Raw genomic sequence first — 13,463 nt, forward strand, 5'->3', positions numbered from 1 at the left:
CTCACATCACAAAAAAAACCCTAAAATCATTAGAAATTAGGGATCTCATTCTAGCAAAAGGAGAGACATTTCTTGAAGCATTTTGGGTGTAACGATTAGGAAAATATCGATCTCGATATTTGTTCTTAGGCCAAATTGCTAGGACCAAAGGTTGATTCTAATCTCTACTCTTTTTGTTTATGCAATTTCGTTTATGACTCGTAATTTCATAATTATAATTTCGTTATAATCCAAATTTCTTGAAGAAGTATACCGATATTTTCCACAAAATTATGATAATATTACAAGTCAAAGTTTTGTTATGAAACTCAATTATCTCAAAGACTTAATTTCAAAAGATGACTTCATTAAAATTATCTTTATTTGGTGGAATGTATGGTTTTTAGAAATGACATTATCTTTAACAATGTTCATTTCAATATCAGTAAAATTATTATTTTATGTAATAATATCATTAAGATGTGGAATGAGACTAGACATAAGGATCTCAACAACCCTGAAAAAGACAAGTCAACTAGAATCGATTCGAGTAAGGAAGAAATCTGGTGGGAGAAACCTAGAAACGATTTTCTAAAGCTAAATTTTGATGGTTTGAGAATAGAAGACAATAAAGCTTCTTTAGGATATTGTATAAGAGATAATAATGGGAAAGTCGTTGTGTTAGGAGCAAAAAATGTTGATCTAATAGTATTCTTGTTGCGGAAGCTCTCGCTTTAAAAGAAGGTGTCTTAGCCGCTAAAGACTTATGAATCTCCAAGTTAATTGTGGAGGCTGATAATTTATGTGTTATTAACTCACTCCGTAATATTTGGCAAATTCCTTGGAAAATCTCTAGTATTATCAAGGATGTGAAATTAGACCTTCATTTGTTCGATGAAGTGATAATTAAACATTGTTTTCGTGAAGCCAACAAAGTTGCCGACTTCATGGCTTCTATTGGACATGAATGTCCAACTCTTTCGAGGTGGTTTGAAAGCCGGTGACTTCAACTTACCTTACTCATTCGAAAGGATGAGATAGGTTGATCCTACCTAGGATCAATCTAGTTTTCGTATCTTATCAAAAAAAAAAAAAAAAAAAAAACTCCCTCGTTTGCAAAACACGATGACGACCATTTCAATGGTTTCTTCTTCTCCAATATCCACTTTTCTCAAGCTCCCACATCGCAACCCCAACTGGTAAATTAATTTCTCCACCTTAACTGCATTCTTCATTTCATTATATTTGAAATGTTATAAATTTCTTCAATTATGACTTTATTCAGTAATTTTAACTATACCCTTTCTAACAATGTTTTACTGTTGTAAAATTAAGGTGGTTATCAGTAAATATGAAAAGGGTATCAGCAAGTGTTAAAGGAGAGTTGACTAGCACTGAAGGAGTCAAGTTGACTGAAGGAATTGGCAATCTTCCTAAACTTGTAATCACTTCTCCTTATGGTAGGTCTGTATTCTGTCCTATCATTTTGCTGTAAATGTTGCGGGGTAATCACTCCGTCCCAATCATTTGTTTACCTTTTATTTTCTTTATAAAGGTATTTTAATCAAAGATAAATAAATGACTGGTACTTATTAATTTTATTTAGACTGATATTCTTTTCTTAGTACAATTTAGGAGTAGATTGATTGCATTTGGTTTGAATCACACTTTCCTTAAATCCGGATTACCCCAAACAGGGTGGAAGTATTTTGTGGTAGATATTAGCTTCTGATTTCTGATGTAATTCGCAATGCCAAATTTCAAATCCTGGGTTACGCTCCTACAGGCTATAGCTTTAGTTTCGACATTAATTGCATAAAGATTTGAGCTTGAAGTAGAAGTCATTGGAACTGATTCATATATGAGCTGGATTAGCCAGTTTGATTGCATTGACTAATTCGGGGATGTTGATATGCCCGGCTAGAGCGATTAGAATGAAGTTGAAATTTTGTAGTAGTAAAGTTAAGTAGCCTTTTTGTAACCTCTCAGCCTCTGCTGCCCTTATGGTCCTATACGACTCGAATCCAGATTAAACAGGATGATTCAAACAAAAAACAGGTAGCCTTTTTGCGAGTCTTGCTGCAAATTTGGCCTATATTTTGAAGTTAAGGGAGTATTGAAAGAAAGCTTTTCTCTTGTTGTTGTTCGAAGGGTTATATTATGTTAGGTTGATGAATGACTTGACATTGCAGTGAGGCTGAGATATACTTGTTTGGGGCATGTCTGACATCCTGGAAAACTGCCACTGGCAAGGACCTCCTCTTCGTTAGGCTTGATGCGGTATTTAATGGCAAAAAAACAATTAGGTTTTCCTTTCTCTCCGCTTAAAACTCAAACAAGGGAGTTACATGTATTTTCATGTCCACTTATACAGTCTCTTTTGATGATAGTGGGGGAATACCACATTGCTTTCCTCAGTTTGGACCCGGGAAAATACAGCAGGTATAATCATGAACTGTATACGGCAGCTAAGATTTAATGTTCATTTTGCACTGTTTCGTAGATGTTGGGAGTAACTCTCAAATTCTATAGATGAAGTCATGTCAATAGTAGCATATAAGAAGTTGAGGTGTTAATGGGATATAAGATATTAGAATTGTAATCCAATCTGATATAGTTGTGGGTAATTTGGGCTCTCAGTAACATTAGTCAATTGTCTTATTGGCGTTGTTAACCATCCTCGCTTGTCTGGAACTAGCTCTATGAAATGTAGAATTGGTAATTGAAAAGCAATAAACTTATAGAGTTAGGAGGTAGTTTGAAGTTGGCTGATGAAAGTAGAGTTCAACACTTCAACATGTATCTTTTTGCACTATCAGCAATTGGTAGGTGTATTTACCAATGCTACGAATGTTGTGTATTGACTGTATTCATACTGATTTTGATACTGTGGGTCTTTGATTCCGCAGCATGGTTTTGCAAGTAATGTAAATTGGTCGATTGTTGAATCTGAAAGTGTGGAAGGGAAACCTGTCGTGATGTTTGAATTGAAGGATTCCCCATACAGTGGGGCAATGTGGGATTTTAGCTTTCAAGCTTTGTACAAGGTTAGTTTGCAAAAATACAACAGAATGAGATCATACCAACATTTTCTTGTTAAGCATCTATGTGCTACCCCCCCCCCCCCCACCCCCCCCAAAAAAAAAAGACCAAACGAAACAGTTGATAGAAAGAACTTGATTTTTTTAGTCGTCTATTTCACACTTGTATTCAAGTGATTCTTATCGCAGTTCTAATTTCCATGTAAAACTTGTATCTTCGGCTAGGTAGCACGGACACTCCTCTTAATCAGTCGTCCCGTGTCCGACACCGTGTCGGGCACACACCTAACGTGTCGGACGCGTATGAAGCAGTGTCTAACTTTCTTCATTTATTTAGGCACGTGTCCGACGCATGTCCATGGTATTTGGGCACGTGTCCGAAGCGTGTCCTTGGTATTTGGACATCATTTGGGGTGAATGATGTTTTTTAGACGAGAAATGAGCTGTCAAAAGAGATCGATTAGAAGATTGTTTTGGGTGGGAAATGAAAATGAGTTCTAGTCAAGCCAAGTTTTACCATCATTTATTTATATTTAATATCAAATACTTTTACAAAAAAAAAAATCGAACGTTTATAACTATAAAATATATATTTTATTAAATTTAAATAACGTGTCCTGTGTCCTAAATTTCATGTGATGCCGTGTCACGTGTCCATGTCGTGTCCGTATTCGTGTCCGTTTTGGTGCTACCTAGTTCTTCAGTGATGTGGCTATAAATATACTCTTTCCTATTCTTCAAATCTATTTTGTGCGTAGAATACAAAAGAGTGAAGTTAGAAAGCCGCTAAGGAAGATGGGGTCAAAGAAAGCAGAGGGACCGGATGGTATACCCATAGAAGTTTGGAGGTGTTTGGGGGAGAGAGGAATCGAATGAGTGACCATGCTCTTCACCAAGATTTGGAGGAGCAACAAGATGCCATCAGCTTGGAGGAGAAGCACTCTTGTCCCTTTTTATAAGAATAAAGGTGATGTTCAAGAGTGCTCCAATTATCGGGGAATTAAACTTATGAGTCATACGATGAAGTTATGGGAGCGGATAGGGTACCGAGAGAAGTACTTTGGTGGGCTTTGGCGAGAAAGGGTGTGTCTCGAAAATATATTGACCTCATAAAGGACATGAGTGAGGGGGCTAGTTCAAGTGTTTGCACTAATATTGGAGAACGGAAGAATTTCCCATTACCATTGGGGTGCATCAAGGTTCCACACTTAGTCCTTTTCTCTTTCCTATAGTTATGGATGAGTTGACAATGGGATATTCAGGACGACATCCCTTGGTGTAACAGCCCAAGGTAACCTGCTAGCGTGATATTGTCCGCTCTGGGAGACACAACCCCCTCACGGCTTTAAAACGCGTCATACTAGGAAGAGGTAGCCACATGATTATAAACCATGCTTCGTTCCCCTCTTCTACCGATGTGGGAAGGTGACCTTCCCACATCGGTAGAAGAGGGGAACGAAGCATGGTTTATAATCATGTGGCTACCTCTTCCTAACGTGACGCGTTTTAAAGCCGTGAGGGGGTTGTGTCTCCCAGAGCGGACAATATCACGCTAGCAGGTTACCTTGGGCTGTTACAATTTCAATTTTGCAGTGTCGGCTTTTACCGTTTCCAGGTATCTCACCATCCCGTCGTCTCGAGCCTCATACTCTCCTCTAATTTGATTGGTCACTAGGAGTGAATCTGTCTTCAACACAATATGCTCCGCCCCGGCAGCTCTAGCTAACTCGACTCCAGTTATCACCGCCTCATATTCGGATTCATTGTTTGAGGCCGAGAAGGTAAACTTCAAGGCGTACTCAAACTCGTCCCCGTTAGGGCTGGTGATAAGGATGCCGGCTCCTAAACTGTTTGCCGTGGAGGACCCGTCGGTGTATACTTCCCCCACACCGGAATGTGATTCTTCTTGGTATGTACACTCGGCCAGGAAGTCTGCAAGTGCTTGCCCCTTTATCGAAGGCCTCGGCTTGTACTGAATGCCGAAGCCGGATAGCTCTACTGCCCATTTGATAAGTCGGCCGGATTTTTCGAATTTTTCTAAGGCTTTCTCCAATGGCTGGTCAGTTAAGACCGTCACGGGATGCGCGTCGAAGTAGAGTTTTAACTTCCTTGCGGCAACGACGACGGCGAAGGCCGCTTTTTCAATCAGCGGGTAATTTCTTTCGGCGGGCAGCAGTGTATGGCTGATAAAGTAGATTGGGTGTTGTTGCTTATTTTCTTCTCTGACAATTACGGCACTGACCGTGGCCGAGGTAACTGCTAAGTATAGATATAGCGTCTCCCCCAGCGTCAGCCTGGACAGGGTCGGGAGAGTTAGTAGGTGGGCTTTCAGTTGTTTGAAAGCCGCACTGCTCCCTCCCCAAAGAAAAGTCTTTATTCCCCTTCAACACTTTGAAGAATGGGGTGCTCTTGTCGGCCGACCGAGAGATGAAGCGGGCGAGAGCCGCCATTCTCCCGGTCAGCATCATAACCTCTTTTCGATTCCTCGGCTCCGACAGGTCTAATATTGCTTTGATCTTCTCTGGATTGGCATCAATTCCCCTGGCGCTAACAAGTACGCCGAGGAACTTGCCGGCCCGGACACCGAAGTTGCATTTCATTGGGTTAAGCTTCATCTTATATTTCCTTAGTGAACAGAATGTTTCGCTCAAGTCGGCCAAGTGCTCGCTGTTAGACTTGCTTTTTACAATAGCATCGTCGACGTAAGCCTCGATATTTCGCCCTTTTTTATCTTGAAACACTTTGTCCACCAGCCTAGTGTAAGTTGCGCCAGCGTTTTTCAAACCGAACGACATCATTTTATACATGTATGTGCCGTGTATAGTGATGAATGTGCACTTAGGCATGTCTTCCTCGGCCATGAATACCTGATGGTATCCTGAGAAGGCGTCTAGCAGGCTCAGCATAGTGTAGCCTGCCGTTGCGTCAATTAAACTATCTATTCGAGGCAAGGGATATCAATCTTTAGGGCATGCTTTATTAAGATTTGTAAAATCAACACACATCCTCCACCCCCTGATGACTTCTTCACCATTACAACATTTGCTAGCCACTCCGGGTAAGTACAAGGCATGATAAAGCCCGCCTCTAATAGTTTGTCTACCTCGGCCTTGATGGCCTCATCCTTCTCGGCCGAGGAGTTTCTCATCTTCTGCTTGACAGGGCGAGCGGTGGAGAGTACGTTCAGCTTGTGAACGATCACCTCCCGGCTCATGCCTGGCATCTCGGCGGCTGAGTACGCGAAGACGTCTTTGTTCTTCCTCAGCAGGTCTAGGAGATCGACTCTGAATTTTGGCTCCAGGCCGACACCGACAGTTACGGTGCGCCCTGGGTCAATTTCCACTTCCTCGGTCTCGGCTCCTTCGACCATGCCGACGTTAGTGTTCATCGGATCACCCTCCTGCTGCAAGGATGGGCTCTTCCCTTTCTCTTATTTCTTTGCCACTTTGAGGGATTGCATGTTGCACCCCCTGGCAGATACTTGGACATTGACTATTTCGTCTCTTTCGTCCTTTGAGACGAGCTTTTGCGCTTCCCCCCGGTCCGAGACATACATCAATGTCAGGGCCCGGATGGACATCACTGCATCGGCCTCGCTCAAAGTGACTCGGCCTATGAGAACATTGTAGGCAGACGAACCATCAATGACCACGAACTCGGATAAAACATTCTTGGCCGCATCGGCTTGGCCAAACATCACCGCATGACGATCGATTGACCCCGGGGGTACCAGGCCGGCCCGGAGAAGCTGTATAGCGGGTTGGTGCAGGGGCTCAGGTCTTCAATCTTCAGACCGAGATTGAGAAAGCACTCCCTGAACATGATGTTTGTGTAGGCGCCTGTGTCAATCAGGCACCTTTTGACCAAGTGGTTGGCTATGTCTAAGTGGACTACGAGCGGGTCGCTGTGCGGAGCGATGACTCCCTCGTAGTCCTTCTTCCCAATGGTTATATCGGGGACGGTGGAAGCGGGGATCGCTGTTTTGGGCACAAAGTTGATGGCTTGGTATAGCTTATTCAGGTGCCGTTTGTGCCCATTAGCTGACCCACCGTTCTCGTTTCCTCCGGTTACAACCTGGATCACTCCCATCCTCTGGAATACTGATTTTCTGTTCGCCCTGTCGGAGTTTGTTTCCGGGCCCCCAGCTACATACTTGCTGAGGGCCCCTTTTCGGATTAGCTCCTCGATGCCGTTCCTCAAATGCCGACAGTTGTCGGTCTTATGGCCGGTTTGGCCGTGGTAGTCACAAAATTGGTTAGTGTCGCCGTCCCCCCTCGCCTTGGGGGGCCTGGCCCACTTCTGCCCTTCATTCTTACTTAGGGCGAAGACCTCGGCCGGTGATTTGACCAGGGGGGTGAGACCGCTGTACCGCTTCTGGGTGTATGGTCCCGAACTCCCCCCGGTGCCCGCCGAGTTCTGTTTCTTTTTAAATCTTTCACGCCGTGACCTATTCATGTCACGGCGTCCTTCCTCTACGTTGTCCCGGCGGCTCCTCCTCTCTGGGTGCCCAGCTTCGCTGTGGCCTACCCAGGTCTTGTGATAGTCCTCCACCTTTACGGCTCGATCGGCCATCTTTCTGGCGGTGTTGAGGTTGAGGTCCTCGCACTTGATGAGCTCATTTTTGAACTCGCCTTTTGGCAGGCCTTTCATCAGTACGAAGGCCGCCAGTTCGGTGTTCAGCTCACGAATCTGCTGAAACTTAGCATCGAACCTCTTCACATAGCTTCGGAGGGACTCGTCCTCCCCCTGTCGGATAGTTAGGAGATTCGAGGTTTCCACGGCCCTTCTCTTGTTGCAGGCGTACTGGGCTATGAAGTTATCTCTCAGGTCGGCATAGCAGTATACCGAGCCATTATGTAGCCCCTTGTACCAACTCTGAGCCATGCCGTGGAGGCTCGTTGGGAAGACTCGGCACCACACCTCGTCGGGTTGCTCCCACACCGACATGTACGACTCGAAAGCCTCAGCATGGTCGGTTGGGTCGCTATCCCCTTTGTATGATAGGGGCGGCAGCTTTAACTTGGTCGGCACCAGGACTTCGAGGACATAGGCACTGAGGGGCTGTCTGACCACGTGTCGAATGACACGCGGCGATCGGCTCCTCGCAACCTTAGTCCAGCTTCTCTCCCCGTGGCGGGAAGGGCTTCTTGTTGTCCGACTTTGGAGAGTCGGACTTCTTTCTTCATTTCTTCGGGGGTGGCCTCGTTGTTGCCGCGGCGACGCTGTCCTCCCGCGAGTGGGGGATGGACTTTGGTCTGCCACTGGCACCACGGGCTCCGCTGGCGTCCTTGCGTGCCCAGCTCCTTGTATTACTCCGGTCAAGTTGTTCGGAGTTACTTTGTGGGCCCTGGTCACCTGTGGAGGCGCCGCGCCATCGCCGTGACAGAGTAACCGGCGCGTACCACCCATCAAGTCCAGGAATAGCTTCAATTTGGCCGCATCGACCACATGTCCCATGACAGTGACTTGGCCGGTCGGCATCGGTGTTTCTGGCTCTCTTGGCATCCCGTACTTCACCGGCTCAATGACTCGTCCGGTGGGGGACTGCCCGATCTCAGAGTTAGGGAACGTGTCATCCTGGTAGTATGCGGTTTCGTCACTCACAATTACTTCTTGTTGTTTTGACATCTTCTTAGCTTTTTGAATGGTTTTTGGTTGTTTCTCTTTTTTTTTTTTGCTTTTTTCTTTTTGTAAGGTAGGTGTCCAGCTTTTAGTATGGTTCCCCACAGACGGCGCTAATTGTTCCGGGTGTGATTCCGGAGAAGGATTTGTGACCACGTAGCTTGTAGAATGATGTCTTTGCTTGTCTCTTCCTTTCGCCCTTTCCTGTTTAAGATGAACAAACTGAGGGCTCGGCTTGGCACCGAGCGTACTCACTCCGACGCTCAAGTCAGTAAACTTAAAGAGATTAAGTTGTGTGTTACTTGGCAAAGTATATTGTAGAGAGATAAGGGAGCTTATACCAGATTAATAGTGAGTTTTTAGGATGAATTGTGGATCGTTTTCACAATGAGGATTGAGGAGTATTTATAGACTTTCACCTTTTGTCACGTAGTGGCCAAGTGGCCAAGTGGCTAGTAGGTGGAAAGACTGTTCTACTCTCGGCCGAGGGACCCATGGCAGGCCGGCTGGCCTGGTTGACTCCATGCCGAGGGGACTTGGATGTGAGTACGCGAATATGCCTCCCGGCTGGCTAGTTGCCTAGCCGAGACCCAAGTGACAGGCCGGTAGGCTGCGTCGGTTAGGCTGTCTAAGACGTTGACTTGTTGTTTTTTGGCTTTGACCTTGCTCAATATGTTGACTCGGTCAACGGGTGCAGAATATGCCCCATCACTATTTAATCTTAAACAACGCGCATTGGTAACCTTTGCACCTCCTTGTTTTTCACTAGGACTCTTAATCTCGTTAAGATCCCCTGATAATAAGAAAGGCAAATCAAGATTAAGGACAAAGTTTTGGATCTCATTCAAAAAATCTGACTTTTCAGCCGGTTGAGCTGGAGCATAAACAAAAATGAGGTAAAAATTAACATTCTTTGTTAAGTCACACACTTCACAAGCAATGAATCTATTCGACTTAAATGTGACATTTAATGAAAAAGACATGAAGATAGACTCTTTTCAAAATAACCAAATACCACCTGATAAGCCAGTACTAGGAATAAAATCACAATTATTAAATCCAAAACTCGCCATAAGAAAAGGATCGGGCTTAGAAGACGTTTTAGTGTCACATATAGCTAAGATTTTAATTCCATTTGACACGCTAAAAAAATTAAGTTCTTCCGCAAAATTCTTTCTTTTGGTACCCCTAACATTCCAAAAGGCAACATTCATAGAAAAATTACGAAGACAAAATGATGCATATGTGACTTTTTAATGTCACCGGATACAAAACTCACAATAGTTACAAGCAAGCATAACCAAAAGCCATCCTGTGCAATGTTACATGTACTGTTGATTGAAGTAGCAAAAATACAAGTTTGGAAACCAAAAATGGTTGTAGCTGAGACAACACAGTCCCAATTAAACTTGAAAAACCGAAGGGACAATACCCTGCTCAATTTACGAGGGCAATAACTAAACCAACAATCAGGCCACATATTATGGTCACAGGACTCATCATGAAAATGAAAACTGGTAAAGATTGCTAGAAAAGGACAACAATAATAAAGATAATCAAAGCGAAAAATATCACTTGGAAATCTGTTACCATACTACAAGAAAGAACAACAACAAATGAAGCTCCTAATAATTGCTATAACAAAAGCTAGAAAAAGATCCAAAAGCTGAATTAAGAAATTTTGATTTGGAACAACAAGACAAACCACTGAAAAATCATCAAAAAAGAAATGATTATCTACACTGATCAAAATCTCAAGAAACCGTCTTGAAGCAAAAGCTAATTGAGAAATATAGAAATCATCAAAGATGACACTAAACTCTACAACAGGCACAAAGAGGCACATTTGAGTGTCAAACATGTATATGTTTTCACCCTCGGAACTAAATTGATGGTCACCGAAAAAATTCTTCTTATCAGAGAACTCGGAAATTACCCTGCTCATTGTAAGACGGCAAAATCTAAACCAGCAAGCAAATATAACTTGATGGGCACAGAACTCAACAGAAATCGTAAAGCTTTATACAAAAGGCCAGCAGTACTCAAGCTTATTAAAGAGACCAATATCATCCTCAACAAAAAACAACCTCTTCTCCTTGAAAAGTTAGGTATAGCTACAAATTACAAATTTGCCAAACACGGGAGGCAGCATAAGTTCCATAGAAGCGTTAAAAAATGACATCTTGGTGTCGAGGCTAAAATAAACATTCTTATTTGAACACATACTGACAAGAGAACTTTTGGCTTGGGGAGGAGGGAGGGGGGACCTAAAGCCAAAGTTTCTTTAATGTAGACAAAAAACAGATAACAAATCTCCGGTTCTAGATTGGAGAGCAAATCAATGTCCACTAAAAAAGAAACCGAAGAATTAGGCCAAAAGACAGATTCCAAAGAAATAAAACCCTCAAAATCGGACAGTTCAATAGGATAATGATAACTTACTTCAGACAGTGGTGCCCTATTTGAAGATCTAGAGTCCAAACACAAAGATAAGTTTGTCTTCCTGAAGCGGTTTCTCGCCTCTTGTTCAACCATGAACAAAGATTCTGCAACAAAAACTACATAGGCATCGGAAATCGCCAAGCCGTTATCGCCGTCTCTCTGAGGCAATCCCCAAACAGCCATATGAGTATAGATCTGGAAAGTTATTAAGAAATAAAGGGGTATAGAAAAGGAGGAGTCTCTTTTTTTTTTTTTTTCTTTTATTGATTTTTCATCTGCTTTCAATCGTAGATGATTTAATTTTTCTTTGTATCTTTTTTTTTTTTGGGATTTCTCATCTCTCTAGGTTTTTAGAGAGAGGTTCTTTTACTACGCAACTTATTTTTTGGGTGTTTCCTTATCAAGAGTTTGTTTTGGAATAAAAAAGGAAACCTTATTAGGAATTTGTGTTGTCATATATTAAAAACAAAAACTTTATGTATATATAAAACGAATGTGTCTGTGTCATTAATGCACATAATCAATTCCCTTTGTTGTCTACTGTTTTTATATTTTTGCAAGTTGGTTTTAATGGGTGATTTTTATTTGGAAAATGAAAGGGCGCCACCCGGTGACATCCAATTTGGGCGCCACCCTCTCACATGGGGTGAGTGGGGACCCCTTCAATTAAAAAGGGTTGTGAGAGGGTGGCACCCAATTTGGGCGTCACCGGGTGGCGCCCTATCACTATCCTATTTATTTAGGTCATTATTTTTTTTCCACTATATATGTGATTGATAGATTCATGATTGATGATTAATTGCAAATTAATTTTTTTTGTTTCATTTCATTCTTCTAATTTGTTGTAACTAATATTTTTTTTCCATGATGCAAGGTGTTAAACCAATCCACCAAACTTAAGCGGAAGTTAAGACGTGTGTGACAGAAAGTGGTGTAGTCGATAGGGAGAATTTTAAATGATTAAGAACATCATAGTTATTAACACTCTTCCCTTAATTTTACATGCAGGTGCACATAATCAATAACATATAGATCGACCATGCTTTATTGTATGTTACCATCATTGTTTATTATTATTATTATTATTATTATTATTATTATTATTATTATTTTTATTATTATCCTGATCTCTTATATTATTATTAAAGTTTGTTTCACTATTTTCCTTAAAATAACAGTTGATTATGCCAACCATCAAGCAATTCACTTCACATGTTCCTAAAACCGTATTTTTAATAAGGGTTTTGATATATACAACTCATTGGGTTGTATTTAAGCATTTAATATCTTTCTTATTTGGTATTAAGTTAGGAATTCAAGACTAAATTATACACAACCCAATGTAATTAATGCATAAATTTAGAGCTTCTTTCCATATTTAGTTCCTTAAATACAACCCAATGGGTTGTATATATCAAAACCCTTTTTATAATTAGTTTTTATGATTCATAATACTAAAAACTATTTTTCAAAGTTATCTAATATTTATGTGGCTAAGGCAATTACCAAGGTCGAATTGAAAGTGGCTATTTAATTGAAAGGTCATTTTAGTTTACTGATTTTATCACTAATCGCTTTTTTCAGTAAAGAATTAGTGACTGCTGCTCATAAATTGTTGTAGTTGTAGAGAACTATGAGTAAACTAATGACTCGCACTATTTAGGTTTTACAAGTCAAAAACACACAAATTACAGAATAAGACGGTTTCATGTCGTGAGACGAACCATATTTATAAAAAAAAGGTTATTCATTTGATGCTCTTTCTGTCCTATTCAATAGTTTACACTTACTTTATTTTGTGAGGGGAAAATAAAGTAAGTGTTAATTATTGAGACGTGGGAGTATAAATAAGGCTATTTAATTGAAAGGTCATTTTAGTTTACTGATTTTATCACTAATTGCTTTTTTCAACAAAGAATTAATTACTGCTCCTCATGAATTGTTGTGGTTATGGAGAACTATGAGTAAAACAATGACTCGCACTATTTAGGTCTTACAAGTCAAAAACACATAAATTATTGAATAAGACAGTTTCATATCGGGAGACGATCCGTATTTATAAAAAAGGTTATTCATTTGATGTTAATAAATAAGTTGTCTTTTTATAAAATGGTCACAGTATAAAACCGTCAACCGTCTCATACAATACTGGCCAAAACAATAGATGCAATGAGAAGTTGGTGATAAATGAACATGGATTAATCATGTCTATCTTATGGTTCAAAAGAGTGGAAGCTAACATTAATGATTTTATTTTATCGGGTCTGAAAAAAAAGGTTACGGTATCTAGAAGACTACAAACATATGGATTTTGTAGAGCATCTCAATGTAATGAAAAATTCGTGTGTTCTTAAGGAGGACGATCATCCTCCTCACAAG

The 13,463-nt window shown here is 41.3% G+C and overlaps 1 protein-coding gene across 1 annotated transcript in view; it reads left to right on the top strand.

Moving 5' to 3' along the window:
- The first annotated feature begins 1,075 nt into the window (after positions 1 to 1,075).
- The window catches only part of LOC141628314 (uncharacterized), a 41,492-nt gene continuing 29,104 nt past the window's right edge, over positions 1,076 to 13,463 (top strand). The window contains exons 1-5 of the mRNA XM_074441473.1: positions 1,076 to 1,178; positions 1,315 to 1,443; positions 2,172 to 2,285; positions 2,370 to 2,421; positions 2,889 to 3,087. Of these exons, the coding sequence (XP_074297574.1) occupies positions 1,105 to 1,178; positions 1,315 to 1,443; positions 2,172 to 2,285; positions 2,370 to 2,421; positions 2,889 to 3,087 (568 nt within the window). The 5' untranslated portion in view covers positions 1,076 to 1,104. The remainder of the gene's footprint in view (positions 1,179 to 1,314; positions 1,444 to 2,171; positions 2,286 to 2,369; positions 2,422 to 2,888; positions 3,088 to 13,463) is intronic.

The sequence above is a fragment of the Silene latifolia genome, chromosome Y (assembly GCF_048544455.1).
Source record: "Silene latifolia isolate original U9 population chromosome Y, ASM4854445v1, whole genome shotgun sequence".
NCBI lineage: Eukaryota > Viridiplantae > Streptophyta > Magnoliopsida > Caryophyllales > Caryophyllaceae > Silene > Silene latifolia.